The following is a 14,585-nucleotide window of genomic DNA, read 5'->3' as shown; positions in this document are numbered from 1 at the left end:
GGATATGCCCCTCACCCCTCTTGCTAGCCCCCCCATCCACTGGTCACAGTCCAGATGACCATTCAACCTCTGTACGATGCTCACATACCTACCTCTGCAGAGTCTCTTGGGGTGGTCTGGATTTTGCACTTCTTGCCAAGGTATGGAGCCAGGTCCTCAGAAGACGTCCCAGAGCCTGGGCTCTTGGGTGTCAGGTCCTCGCACCTGTCCACTTGCTGCAACAGAGAGAGAGAGAGAGAGAGAGAGAGAGAGAGAGAGAGAGAGAGAGAGAGAGAGAGAGAGAGAGAGAGAGAGAGAGAGAGAGAGAGAAACTGTTGGGTACTGGAACTCACACTCGATGGTTTCCAAATTTCGAAAGATCTTGTACATCACCGAGAGGCAGAGCCAGGAACCTAATATATACAACCCGCACAGGCAACATACTTATATGAGGTGAACTTGGAGACTCGGCCACCCTTTGGTCATGCACATTTTCAAATGCCTTCCACAGTCCCTTACCACCTTAAGCTATTATATATACACAAGCCCTTATTCACCTCTCCTCAGGAACTCACAGCACACACCCCAGCCAGCTCTACTCTGGGGTTGAATTTTGGCTCCATGTCTTATAAGCCTTAGGCAGGTTATTTCTCTTCTCTGGTCCTCCTTCTCCACATCTGCAAAACTGAGAAGGCAGGACCGACTTCATTTGGCTATTGGGATGGTGAGGTTCATGCTCCGCACCGAATGCTTGGCTCTAAAGAGGTTAGCCATTATCATTACGACATGTCCAGAGGTCAGAGTGGTAGTGAACTTGGACTTCTGGAGCCTCCCAAGGAATCCCAAAGCCACGGAAAATGCCTCTGAGTGGTAGACAGACACTAGTGAGTTCATGTCCTTTACTCTGGGTATGGTGACGCCCTGCCCTTGGCTGTCACCCAGACAAAGGCATGCAGAAGATGGCAGCTGAATATAAGCAGCTGCTGGAACACAGGCATGACAGCTGCAGGGGAAGAGGCTATGGATGAACGTCAGACTCAGAGTACTGATGACTGGGGTCACTTAGTGGCCTGGCCAGCAGTCCTGCCTGTCTCTGGAGTCCCACAAGGATCTCCCTCCCACCTCTGCAGAAGTGTATGCAGTGAGTCCCCAAGGAGAGATGAATGAGGGCTGGTATATCAGCTTAAGGAGGCAAGGCACTGTGCAAAGCATTTGACAATATACATGACCAAAGGGTTTCAATGTGCTTAAAATTAGTTTCCCTGGGGGTGTTGAGGTTATGTGTTGGGCTGTTAACCTCAAGGTTGACAGTTCAAAACCACCAGCAGCTCTGAGGGACAAAGACTAGGCTTTCTAAATGTGGTGAAGAAAGCTGATAGTGCCTGGCTATCAACGATTTATAGAGTCTGAGGTCTTAAAGGCTTGAAGATCAACAAGCGACCATCTAGCCAAGAAGCAACAAAACCCACACGGAAGAAGCACACCAGCCTGTGTGATCATGAGGTGTCGATGATATCAGATATCAGGCATCAAAAAACAAAATATCATATCATTGTGAATGAGGAGGTGGGGAGCGGCGTGGAGACACAAAGCCTATCTGTAGACAATTGGACATCCCCTTACAGAAGGGTCACAATGAAGATATGAGCCAGTCAGGGTGCAGTATAGCACCGATGAAACATATAACTTTACCCTAGTTCTTTAATGCTCCTCCCCCCACTATCATGACCCCATTCTACTGTACAAATCTGGCTAGACTAGAGCATGTACACTGGTACAGGTAAGAGCTCACAGCAACACAGGGACTCCAGGACAGATAATGCCCTCAGGACCAATCGTGAGAGTAGCAGTGCCAGGAGGGGGAGGGGAAGGTGGGGTAGAAAGGGGGAACCGATCACAAGGATCTACCTAAAATCCCCTCCCAGGGAGATGAACAAAAGAAAAGTGGGTGAAGGGAGACAGTGGTCGATGTAAGACTTGAAAAAAAATAATAACATAAATTATCAGGGGTTCATCAGGGAGGGAGGGTGGGGGGAATGAGCTGATATCAAGGGCTCAAGTAGAAGGAAAATGTTTTGAAAATGATGATGGCAACCTATGTACCAATGTACTTGACACAATGGATGGATGGATTGTGATAAGAGCTGTAAGAGTCCCCAATAAAGTGATTTAAAAAAAAAGACTGGGCATTCTATTCCCATAAAGGTGCTTAAAATGTTTGGTGCCCAAAGGGACACCTTTGATTTTGGGTCGATGAATAAAATAAACCTCAAGACTTCTGAGGGTGCGGGGAATCACATGGACTTTGTTTTTGGACACAGTCCAGTTCTTAGAGGAATCCCACGAGCATCTTACATGTAGGGCCATGGCTGGGCCGAGAGTATGGGGTGGCTGTGAGAGAGAGAATCCCTAAGCATGCCCTAATGGCCTGAGGTGCAACCTCTGCTCAGGGGCTCGTGTTAGTCTTGGGGATTCTGGCTCTTTCCTCCAGGACCAGTTCGAAGGACACCTTCTTTAGAAGCTTGGCATTATTCAAGCTTCCTTACATCATGGTCATTGATGCCTGGCTTGCCAGGGGCTCTTCAAGGCTGTATGAACCCCGATGTTGGAAACCCAAGTCACCAAAATTTCCATCCTGTCCCGGGTCACTCTAGCCCCAAGCCGGTTCTGGGTTTCCTGTGGCTGAACCTCTTACCTCCTCTGTGGAGGCCTCCACTTGTCTCAAGCTCCGAGCTTTCTCTTCATTCTCATCTTCCAAGTCATCGAGGTCAGATTCACCCTCGGCAATGGGGACCGAGACCCATACATTGGGGTTGGCTATGAAGTCACCATGCTCCTCCCCGGGGCCTCTGGGGGCTGGGACCCCCGCAGGGCTCCCCATGGTGGCAGTGTCCACAGCAATGTGGTTCTCGGCTTTGGTGATCGAGAGGGGGAGCTTCACCATCATCTGGGTCTCGTGCTTGGGCCGGGGGAGAAGGCAGGGCGTGTGGAAGAAATTGCAGAGAGCCTGCTTGGTGCGACTGCTGATGGCCTGGATCCGGGCCAGCGCCACTTGCAGGTTGTTCACCTCCCCGTCGTCCTCTGGGGCCGTGAGGTTGTCTGCACTGAAGGAGTTGAGCAGCAGGGCGATAAACAGGTTGAGCACCTGAAGGTGAGGAATTGAGAGGGAAGAACACTCCCTTGGGGAGCTGAACGCCATCCTAACCCATCAGATGGCGGTTCCTGAGCTTTCCCTTCAGGGGGGTGGTGTGGGTGGGGGGTGGACACAGATATTCTTAAACCAGCTCAGGGAGCTTTGGGGACATCATGAGTGACCTACCTGATCCCTCCTGTGGAGGATCACCTGGCTACACCCCTGGACGTTCAGGGCTGTCTGGGACCACTGCCACTTGTCAATGCTCTTGTTTCTATTCCTCATTCTGGGGTCCCCAGCAAGCATGCCTTTTCACTGCATCCAAGGTCATGCTCTTCATCTGGAAGTAAGGGATGGGGGGCTTTCTACCTTTCGGAGTGGTAGTGATGAGGAAATGACCCGTTGGGTGCAAAAGCATCCAGAGAGTCATTCAAACCAGCAAGACATTAAATTAACCCCCTCCACCCCTCTGAAACAAGTGTTCTGAGAAGCAGGCTTGCCTCCTGAAAGTTGGGACCCCGTGTTAACACAAGTGACAAGTTTACCTGGAAGAAAAGCAGAATGCGGACAGTGGAGTTTTCAATCGTCCCCCCCCCTCACACCCCTGCCCCTTTGAACACAGGCAGAAGGCTCAGGGATTCTATAGAGCAGGACTTGGAAGATTCCGCATTCATTAATTTATCCTCTTTCTCGGTTTAGCTTTCTTTCGTCTATGAAACGCTTCCAGGGACAAGAACTGGCCCTGAGAGTTTACTTCCTGTTGGAAGCTGTGGGCATCCTTTCCCCCATCATCTTTCAAGTCCCCCTGGTCAGAGTCATCTCTGCCAGTGGGCACAGAGACCCATATGTTAGGGTTGGCGGAGAAGCTGGGATCTATGGGACCTCGGGGAGCTAGCCTCGCCCAGGGTTCACATAGTTTGAAGTTGGTTGACTTCCAGGGCAAGAAGCAAGGCGATCCTGTAAGAACACATTCCTCAACCCAGCCAGTTACTGCAGGGATGGCATGGATAGACAGGAGGAGCGTGGGCTAGAGATGAGCTGTGGGTCAGAGAAGGGGGCAGTGGAAGATTGCCAGGAAGTCCCTCAGAGGGATTCCCTAAACTGGGAGGTATATGTGTGTGTGTGTGGGGGGGGGCGTTTAATACTACTATTGTGTCTTTTGATGTTGTTCATGACTTAGCTGCTTTTTGTGATCTTGTCCAACTATGCCTGTCTGTGCTCCATGCTTGGGGAAGTCAGTCAGCTCATTTTCTTTTGAGGAGAAATATCTTTGGTGAACCACTCCAGAAGGAAAAAAAAATATTTTTCTTCAATAACGAATGGCTTACCATTGAGCCAGTGTCTTTATGGTTCAGACACTGCACACTGCAGTGGACAATTGACCTATGTCATCTCCTGTAATTTAATTCTTCCAGTAAGGCCCTGAGCAAGCACTGTTTTTTTTCTCCACCCACCTCCCTCTTGTTTCTAAGGAAAGCAGAGCCCAGGGGGATGAAGGCTCTTGCCTAGGGCCACCCAGTAAATGGTACTATCGGGATTCTGTGGGTCCTTCCTTGTCCCTCAGACAGACCTATCCCCACAAGTCTAGCTTCCCCCGCCTCTCTTAGAAGGGACACTCCTTAGAAGGTGTCCTATGTCCCTTTGGAACATTTGAAGACAGAAGATGAGGGAGGAACAGTCTGGCAGAAACATGTGCAAGCTTTTCAGGACACCCCAGGAGCCCCTCCTTGCCTACAAGACAGAGTCTCCCCAGGGGGCTCACCACTCACCACCAGGTTCCCCAGCACCATCACCATCAAGAAGAGGATGAGGCATATGGACTTCTGGCTGACTTCCATGCAGACCCACATGTTCTCGATCCACTCCCCGCAGAGGATCCGGAAGACGATGAGGAAAGAGTGGAAGAAGTCGTACATGTGCCAGCGGGGCCCGTCCTGAGGGGCAAGAGAGATGTTGTACCGTTTTTCGTAGTCATCTCCGAGGAGCTGCTTGCCAACCAGAGCGAAGACAAAGACAATGATGGCCAGGATCATGGTGAGGTTCCACAGCGCCCCCACCGAGTTTCCGATGATCTTAATGAGCGTGTTTAAGGTTGGCCAGGACTTGGCCAGCTTGAAGACCCGCAGCTGCAGAGAGACAGAAACTGTGTTAGATCCTGGTAACTGTTCTCATTACTTTTTATCTGAAGTCTTGGCCAGAAACCAAGAGTTTGAGCAAAGAAGCTGCATTCTGAGACCAGAAAATATCCTTCGAGTTCTGTGATCCCTGAGTATACACGTCTTCCCCTAACTGTGGCAAAGTTGGATAGTGGGGTTACTCTATTCTACAACCACAGTTCTGACCTCCTCTGAAGGTCAGAGGGGAAAACAACCACACTCCTATGGAGTTGGGGTGCAATGTGTTGGCATTCACAAAGAAGGGGAAACACGTCCATTTTTGACCCATACGGCATGACGGGCTACATTTGGCGGGTATTGACTAAGTGTCTATTAGGGCATTTCTCATCTTGGGTGAGCGGGCAACCTCTGTTGCACCTACCAACTCTGAAATTTCACGTGTCTGTGATTCTGTGGACCCCCTGCATATGTTCCTTTCATCAGTCAACCAATCTCTTTCTCTTACTGCATACCGATCATACATGTGCTTGTACCAGCCTCTGACGAATATGGAGAGTGGGCTTCTGTCCTTGTGGATCGAGTGGTTTTGTTAAAGAGACAAGACAAAACCCCACCACGTCTTTATTGTGAACCCCAAAGTGTTACATCCTACAAGAAAGAAAGAAGAAGAGACAGAGAGAAAAGAAAAACCAGACTGTGCTGTGGCGTAGGTTGTTAATTGTTGCTAGCTGCTGTCAAGTTGTCTCATGGCAAACAACACACAATGGGATGGCACCACTGGGAGCGATAGGCTTTTCAGGGGTTGATTTTGGAAGATCTCCAGGCCGTCCTCCTATTTGTCTTTGTCTGGCAGCTGGGCTAAAACCTGTTCAGCTGCATAGTGGCGTGAAAGCCTCCACTGACAGGTAGGTGGTGGAGGCACTGAGTGGGCACTAGCCAGGCATCAAACTTAGTTCTCCTACATGGAACTGGCAGTTTTTGATGCTCAACCACCACCGCCCCTGCTATGGTGTGTTAAAATGTAGAAACACGTAAAAAAAAAAAAAAGACGTCTCAGTGGTTCTCTAAAGAATGAGAAAGAAATATCTGACCATAAAAAATTAGTTAACTTATCTTTATAAAGAACCTCCTCAGTGTCCACCTTTGATCCTGGATGCTAGGTTGCATGTTGGACAAACCAACTGTGATAGGTTTTTGTTCTTGTTGTGTGCCAACATGGCTCCTGTAGGAACATGTGGGTGGAGTTTAACCTGTCAATCAGGCCGCAGCTGGATTGGAAGGCAACCGAGATAAATGGCTCAGTGGATGCCACCCCACCCCTCTCCTTCTTGTGGACAAGCCACATGGAGCCATGCTGAGACCTGTGAGAGGTCTGGAGATGCTTCCATCACCACTGGATCCACAGCACTGTACTCACTGCCCTGTGGTCTTCATCTTTGCATCATTGCATGTGTTACATGAGTCCGAAGAGGGATTCATGGACTGGGATCGAGCTTACAAGCTAATATGGGACTTACAGACTTGAGCTGGACTGGGCTGGGATGATTTCTTAATAGGCAATTACTCTTTGATAGAAAGTTCTTTCCTACACATCTATGAGTGTCTCTGGATTTGTTACTCTAGTCAACCCATCTAGCACACCAACAGTCTTCTCACCCACATGGTTCCACATGTGAATCCCAAGGGAGGAGGCTTAATCCTCTTAGACAGGAGGTGACATATGCCTTTCTCTATGTGACAGGGAATCCATGTTCTCCTTAAACTCCCTCTGAAGTTACTCTCCTCGTATAGTGAACAGAGCTGAAAACACCAACTCGGTGGACACAGAAGTAGCTGAGAAACACAAATAAAAGATGAGTTTTACCAATGAGTCTGAGTCCCTTTGTAAAAAGTATTGGGAAAATGAAAGGTTTCCTTCGCATCACAATTGAGAAAAATCTCCATTCTCTCAGGAAACTCAAGACCATGCCAAGACAGGGCCATGAGATAGGCTTTGACAGGTGACAACAGCCACCCATCACACCACAGAGCCACCTGACACTGGAGAGGGGCATAGGGGGACACTCACTGGCAGTGGAGCTAAAAAACCAGGTTCCCACTGGTTCTTCATCGATGGAGGAGGAGGTGGAAATGGCATCAGAATCCTGTTAGATACGTTATTGCTTACTGCTCACAATTAAGCTCATGCTAAAAGATAAGCAATTTAAATATAATTTTCTCATGATGAGACATGAATCCAGTTATTCTCTCTTAATTCTTTTGTTGTCTTTACCAAGAGGAAGAAACCAGGGTCCCTCTATTTATTACAGAGAAATATCTGGGCTTGAGGCTCCTGTCACTGGCTAGTCAGTCAGCAGACATTTATAGAGTGCCTGCTGCTGGAGGTATAATGCCCAACAGCCTGCCTGGCACCGACTGAGGCCTTGTATGAAGCAAGCAGATGCCAGCCCCACCTGGGTCCCCGTTTCTTACTGTTCCCTACCCAACTGCTCCCTGTAATCTTTGCCCAGGTTAGCATTATATCAAACGCATTTCTTTATATTGGTGCATAATGCTTACCGATAATTACTTTTAGCTACTGGGGACTTTCTTTCTTTTTAAATACTTTTATTGACATATAATTCACACAAAATACAATTTAATAGTTCAATAGTTCGATTACATTATGAAGAGTTGTCCAATCATCACCACAATCCCTTTCAGAACACTTTCTTCTTGCTCAGTTAGTTAGTTCCCCATTTCCTCCCAATCGCCCTGCCATGCGCCTCCGCTTTACCAAACATGGCCTCCTTCTCCAGGGACTAGTCTCTCCTGACCACATGTTCAAAATACGTTAGCCAGAGTCTCACCATCCTTGCTTCTAAGGAGCACTCTGGCCATACTTCTTCCAAGACAGATCGGTTTGTCCTTTGGGCGCTCCAAGGTGCTCTCCGTATTCCTCCCCAGCACCACCAGTCAAATGCATGGATTCGTCTTCAATCCTCCTTCTTCGGTGCCCGATTTTCACACGCAGACCAGGCAAATGAAAATACCATGGCTGGGGTCAAGCTCACTTTCGTCCTCAAAGTAACAGCCCTGCGTTTCAATATCCCAAAGAGGTCTTGCAGCAGATTTATCTAATGTAATGTGTCTTGTCATTTGATCTCTTGGCAGCTGCATCCATGAGCACTGATTGTGGATCCAAGCAAGACAAACTCCCTGACAGTCTCACCCTTCTCTCTATTCATCATGATCTTGCCTCTTGGTCCAGTTGTGGGGATTTTGGCCTTGTTTACACTGAGTGGTAATCCATACTGATTGCAATCCTCGATTGCATCAATATGATTGTTTTGGGTCTTCTGATACCTGATCCTGTCAACACCTCATGATCACATAGGCTGGTGTGCTTCTTCCATGTGGGCATTGTTGCTTCCTTGCTTGTGGTAGTTACATAATCTCCTGTCAACTTGTGAAGGGGTGGAGTCTAGCCTGTCAATCAGGCTGCAGCTTGATGACCTCATTTGAAGGTGCCACGGAGATAATAAGTCACTGGAAGCCACACTCTCTGCTTTGTATTTCTGATAACAAGACACATGGAGGTATGCTAGAGACCTGAAGCTGGAGGAGCCGTGTGGAAACCCACGCCAGTTCTGATGTGCTTCCACTACCACTGGATCCACAAGACTTTCCACCCACTGACCTTTGATCTTTTTGCATTCAGCATCATTGCATGTGTTGGGTGAGTCTGAAGAGGAATTTTTAGATTGAGCTAATAGAAGACTTATGGACTTGATCTGTACTGGGCTGAGATGTTTTCTCAATATTCAATTGCTCTTTGACACAAAGCTCTTTCTTATACACATACGAGTGTTTTATGAATTTGTTTCTCTTGTCAACCCAGACTAACACACTGCTAGATGGCCGCTTGTTTATCTTCAAGCCTTTAAGACCACAGACACTGTCTCTTTTGATAGTCAGGCACCATCAGCTTTCTTCACCACCTTTACTTATGCACCCATTTCGTCTTCAACAATCATGTCAGGAAGGCGAGCATCACAGAAGGGGCCTAAGGTAATTTTGTTGATAGTATCATCAATTTAGCCAAGGGTATAAAGTTTAAAACACTGCTAAGAAAAGGAAATTATACATGAATAAACTGGCTTTTCAGACCACAATACGGGAATTGCTGTGCTGTAGAGATGAAAAACTTCACTGACTGGATATTATTTACCTGAACAATGAGGGCTGGGGATAGGGAAAAACATTCAATAACATTCATTCACATAGGCAGAAGCATGCCTGCCAGACTAACATCTCAAAGAAAAAGCAAAGAGAGCATGAAAATGGTAAATATAGGTTAGTCTCAGGCCACCATTCATTGGATACCCTCCAAGCAAGCGATCCAAAGCAAAATCGAATGACCCCAGTTCTACATAACCTTGGGAGAGCTGTCATCTGCTTCCTCTTACACTAGGACACTCCAGCTCTCAGTACAAGGGAGTACGTCAGTTCCTTAAATCTGCTACAAGGGAGCTTAAGGTAAACCTGGTTTGCTCAATGGGGTTTTCCACTTGGATCTTTCTGATGTGACCTATGAATGATACTGTTTGCCAGAAATGGGAGAGTCTAACATTCCAGCTGACTAGCATGTGGCCCAAGTCACCAAGGGCTGGATAAAGACTGGATCAAAAGTGTCCAGTTAGGAACAGAGCACCAAGTGCATTCTCCCTTTGGCGTATTGCACTTATATACAATCTATATAAGTATTGTTAAACATCTCCCCTAAGGTTTCTTCTCATTTAATGAATCATTTCTCTAATTAAACTAAGAATTTATATTAAAAAGCCTCTATTTAGAATTGGGATCATGATAGTGGGGGGGCATTCAAGTACTAGAGGATAATTGTATGTTTCATCATTGCTACACTGCAAGCTGACTGGCTCGTTTCCTCCCTGCGGTCCTTCTGCAAGGGGATGTCTAATTGCCCATAGATGGGCCCTGGGTCTCCACTCCGCACTCCCCCTCATTCACAATGCTGATTTTTTTGGTCTTTGATGCATGATACCTGATCCCTTTGACACCTCGTGATCTCACAGGCTGGTATGCTTCTTCCATGTGTGCTTTGTTGTTTCTGTTAGATGGCTGCTTGTTTATTGTCAAGCCTATAGGACCCCAGACTATAGATATTTTTGATAGCTGGGAGCCATCAGCTTTCTTCACCACATTTTCTTATGCTCCCACTTTGTCTTTTTACCTTACAAATCCAGCTGGACTGGAGGATGTACACTGGTACAGGTGGGAACTGGAAACACAGGGAATCCAGGACAGATGAACCCCTCAGGACCATGGGTAAGAGTGGTGATACTGGGATGGTGGAGGGAAGGTGAGGGAGAAAGGGGGAACAGATTATAAGGATCAACATATAACCTCCTCCCTGGGGGATGGACAATGGAGAAGTGGGTGAAAGGAGACATTGGATGGTGTAATATATGACATAATAATAATAATTTATAAATTATTGAGGGTTTATGGGAGAGTGGGAGGGGGAGGGAGGGGAAAAATGAGGAGCTGATACCAAGGGCTCAAGCAGAAAGAAATGTTTTGAGAATGATGAGGGAAACAAATGTACAAAAGTGCTTGACACAGTGAATGTATGTGTGGATTGTGATAAGAGTTGTACAAGCCCAATAAAATTATTTAATTATTAAAAATAAATATTAGAATGTTGAGCATAGAAAAAATAAATAAAAACCAACCCTCTATTTAGAAAGAGAGGCTGTAAACAAGTTTGTAACATTGAATCTATTTGTTCAGTAGGGCTTGAAATCAGTTTCTAGTCTTAGATTTAAACTTTCCCAGATTTTCTAATTTACTCTAAGGAAGATGACTTATCTCCACAATGGAATGGAAAATAAGCCTACTATCTCTCCTCTGTTCTTGCAGGGTCGCCCCTGGGTGAGGAAATGGGTCTCATATTGGTGAGAACCATCAGAAGGCAGGGTATTATGTTGAACTCGGAACTTAGATCTCCTTTCCCTGGAAAGCACACTAAAAGTTTATATAATAAAATCTTAAATGCATTGAGGATGCCAACCAAGGGAACCGTTCTTCAGACTAAAATGAAATGACGCTGGGAAATCAGAGAAATAAACCTAATGCTGAAGCTAGCTGTTTCCCTGAGTGGCCCCGAGCTTAGGTTTGAGAGGTCTCCTGAGGCATGGGGAGCAGGAACGCTACCCAGGGCTTGCTTAAAGTAGAGAGCCCAAGGAGAGCTCTCCCTTTTTGGTGGCTGGATTCTAAAGTGCTACCCTTTCCATGCAAGAGCAAACTGGAAATAAACCAGGACTGTCTGGTGAAAGGTACCAAGTGGAGGGGGGAAATTTTGACACAAAGGATTTGCAATTGCAGAGTGGCTGGTGTTTACACTACCTACAGAGTTCAACCTGAGAATTCCATTCAGAACAACCTTGGGCTGGTAGCAGCTTGAGGGGCGGCGTAGAGCGGAAGCAAATGTTCCCTGGAAGAGGAATCGCCTTCATCCAGAGTCTCAGAACTGCAGTAACAGCCCACCGAAAGAAGGCACCACGAGTGAGAGCCAGAGGGAAAGCAGAGACGTGCAATCAGACATGCAAACGCTTCGGATAAAAAAATGTTTAGCCACAGACAACCATTATAATTAGGTAAATATTTGAAAAACAACAACAATCCCCAAACAACTTACATAACTTTAAGAATATTTTTTTTAAAACTTTAAATAACAACCCCAAATCTTTGGAAAGTAACAAACTGAAATTTCTGGAAAGGAAAGCTTAATCCTTAAAATTAAAAATACTATGTGGGAGTCATCAAGAGCAGGATGCCTATGACACCACCTTGTTTACTGAAAGTGCGGAGAATTCGAAGCACTTGCCAATGAGGATCAAAGAATACAGCCTTCAGTGTCGATGACAACTCAACGTAACGAAAACAAACATCCTCATGACGGAAAAATAAAAACATCCTCATGACGGGAAAATAAGCAACAGCATGCTCAACACAGAAAAGATTGATGCTGTCAAAGATTTCATTTTGTGTGGATCTATAATCATTGCTCATGGAAGCAGCCAAAAACTCATCGCTATTGAGTTGATTGCGACGTATCGTTACCTTATAGGACAGAGTAGAGTTGCCTCTGTGAGTTTCTGTGACAATAACTCTTTACCGAAGTAGAAAACCTCTACTTTTTCTAGCAGAGCTGCTGGTGGTTTCGAACTGCTGGCCTTGAGGTTAGCAGCTCACCATATAACCACTAGGACTCCAGAGCTCTTTGCTCAGGGACACAACAGTGAAGAATTTAAATGACATATTGCATTGGGCAAATCTGCTACTTAAGATCTCTTCAACGTGTTGAAGAGCAAGGATGTTACTTTGAGGACTAGAGTGTGCCTGATCCAAGCCATGGTATTCTCAATCTCTTCCTGGGCAAGTGAAATTTTGAGATTGAATTAAAAAGGCTGCAGAAGAGTTGATGTATCTGAATTATGGTTTGGGGGAAGAATATTGAACGCACCATCCATGGACTGTCAGAAGAACAAACAAATCTCTTTTGGGAGAAGTACAAGTCAGAATGTTCCTTTGAAGTGAGAATGGTCTCTCACATACTTCGGGCACGTTATCAGGAAGCCCCCGTCTCTGGAGAAGGACATAATGATGTTTGTTAAAGTAGAGGGTCAATGAAAAAAGAGGAAGACCCTTGATGAGATGGATTGACCAGTAGCTGCAACAATGGGCTCACAGGTCAATAACAACTTTGTACTGCTCTTTCCTCTTCTCAGACACACAGAAAATGAATGCCCCCCAACCCCTCTCTTCACTGGAATATATGTTGGGATCAGATGAATGGTTTCTGGCAGAAGGAATGGAAGCAGCACTAATGTACATGATGAGCAGGCACAGACATCAAATCTGCTCAACTTCCCCACTCTTTCCATGGCTATGATCCAGACTGCTCGATGAAGTGGTGGTGGCATCACAAGGTGGAATGATCTTGAATCACAGAGTCATTACATGGAAGAGACCCTCTCAGAAAGAGGTCCTTAACTGGCATTGGATGTGCTGTGAGAAAGAACCTTCTCCTGCATCAAGCCTTAGATGTACGGGTTATCACACTAATGCTACTTGAGTAATGTAGGAGTTGGTACTGGCTTATTGATCATGATGGACAGCAAGGTAGCTGATATAGAAGGCATGGAAGGTGCTGATCTGTGTCATGCAGTGGCCAGGTATTGCCTGTGAGGATTCTGTGGTACACAATGAGCCTCAAGAGGCAGCAGCTCTGGGGCAAGATTTTGTGAAACATAGCATTCTATATGTGTCTGTTGTCATTGGTTCTGTTTGGCAAGTCACTATAGGAAAGAGATGAACTCAGGAAACATTAGACTGGTTTATAAGAAGAAATGAAAGGAAACAGAACCCCCAAGTTTAAAAACTTGATGGTAGGAAAAACACATCCTTCTCGATCTCAAAGAGCAGTTAAGATGAAGCCTTTATGGGTTGAAGACCCAGATAAGTTTCTAACTGAAACGAGGCAACTCTGAGCAAAGATTCTATGGTGTGTTGTTGTTTTTATTTGCCACTGAATTGGTTCCAACTCACGGAGACATGTGCACAACAGATGCTTCCTATGGCCTCTTCATGGCTGTTGTGCACCTTAATGTCCCCAACCTAGGGGCTTCATCTTCTAGCACCCAGGCCAGAACCAAACTCACTGCCATCGAGTCGATGCCAACTCCTAGTGACCCTATAGGGCAGGGTAGAACTGCCTCTTTCAAAGTTTCAGAGACTGTCGCTGTTTATGGGAGTGGCAAGTCCCTTCTTTCTCCGGAGGGAGAACTGCTGACCTTGCGGGCTGCAGCCCAATGGGTAACCACTACAGCAACAGAGTTCCTCCTCTATCACTCTACTCGGCTAAATCTGTGGTGATCCATTGGGTTTTTATTGCTATGTTGGCCATCACACATGAAGGAACCAGCAGACCATTAAAAAAGGCAGAGAAGGGGAGTGGAGGGAGAAGAACAAAATGGATCCAGGAATTCCATTGCAAACGAAGCCAAGAGCCCTGACTGAGAAAGACAACCACAGTTTCAAACGTAAAGCGAGGCTTGCCCTCTCACCTTTCCCAAAGCAGCACACAGGCTTGAAGGCTGGGTAGACTGCTTCCCAATGCGCCCAAAGCACGCCTTCTTGGGGGAGTCCTGTCTGGAGGTGCAGGGCATTCTGCAGGACTATGATGTGACATGAGAATGAACTGGTATTGGGTTCAGCTACTAGGTCTTTGTAGTTATTTTGTACAGCAGAAAATATCATTTACCCGAGATGAATCTGTGAAGTCTTCTTTT

General features: G+C 46.4%; 1 protein-coding gene across 1 annotated transcript in view; it reads right to left on the bottom strand.

The window, feature by feature from the left end:
* SCN10A (sodium voltage-gated channel alpha subunit 10) overlaps positions 1-14,585 on the bottom strand; it is a 125,375-nt gene that overhangs the window by 37,091 nt on the left and 73,699 nt on the right. The window contains exons 15-18 of the mRNA XM_075555861.1: positions 4,882-5,238; positions 2,695-3,124; positions 2,248-2,279; positions 93-215 (exon numbers count right to left, since the gene is read on the bottom strand). Coding sequence (XP_075411976.1) covers positions 93-215; positions 2,248-2,279; positions 2,695-3,124; positions 4,882-5,238 — 942 coding nt within the window. The remainder of the gene's footprint in view (positions 1-92; positions 216-2,247; positions 2,280-2,694; positions 3,125-4,881; positions 5,239-14,585) is intronic.

The sequence above is a fragment of the Tenrec ecaudatus genome, chromosome 8, assembly GCF_050624435.1.
Source record: "Tenrec ecaudatus isolate mTenEca1 chromosome 8, mTenEca1.hap1, whole genome shotgun sequence".
In the NCBI taxonomy this organism is placed as follows: domain Eukaryota; kingdom Metazoa; phylum Chordata; class Mammalia; order Afrosoricida; family Tenrecidae; genus Tenrec; species Tenrec ecaudatus.
This window is presented reverse-complemented; position numbering and strand designations above follow the sequence as displayed.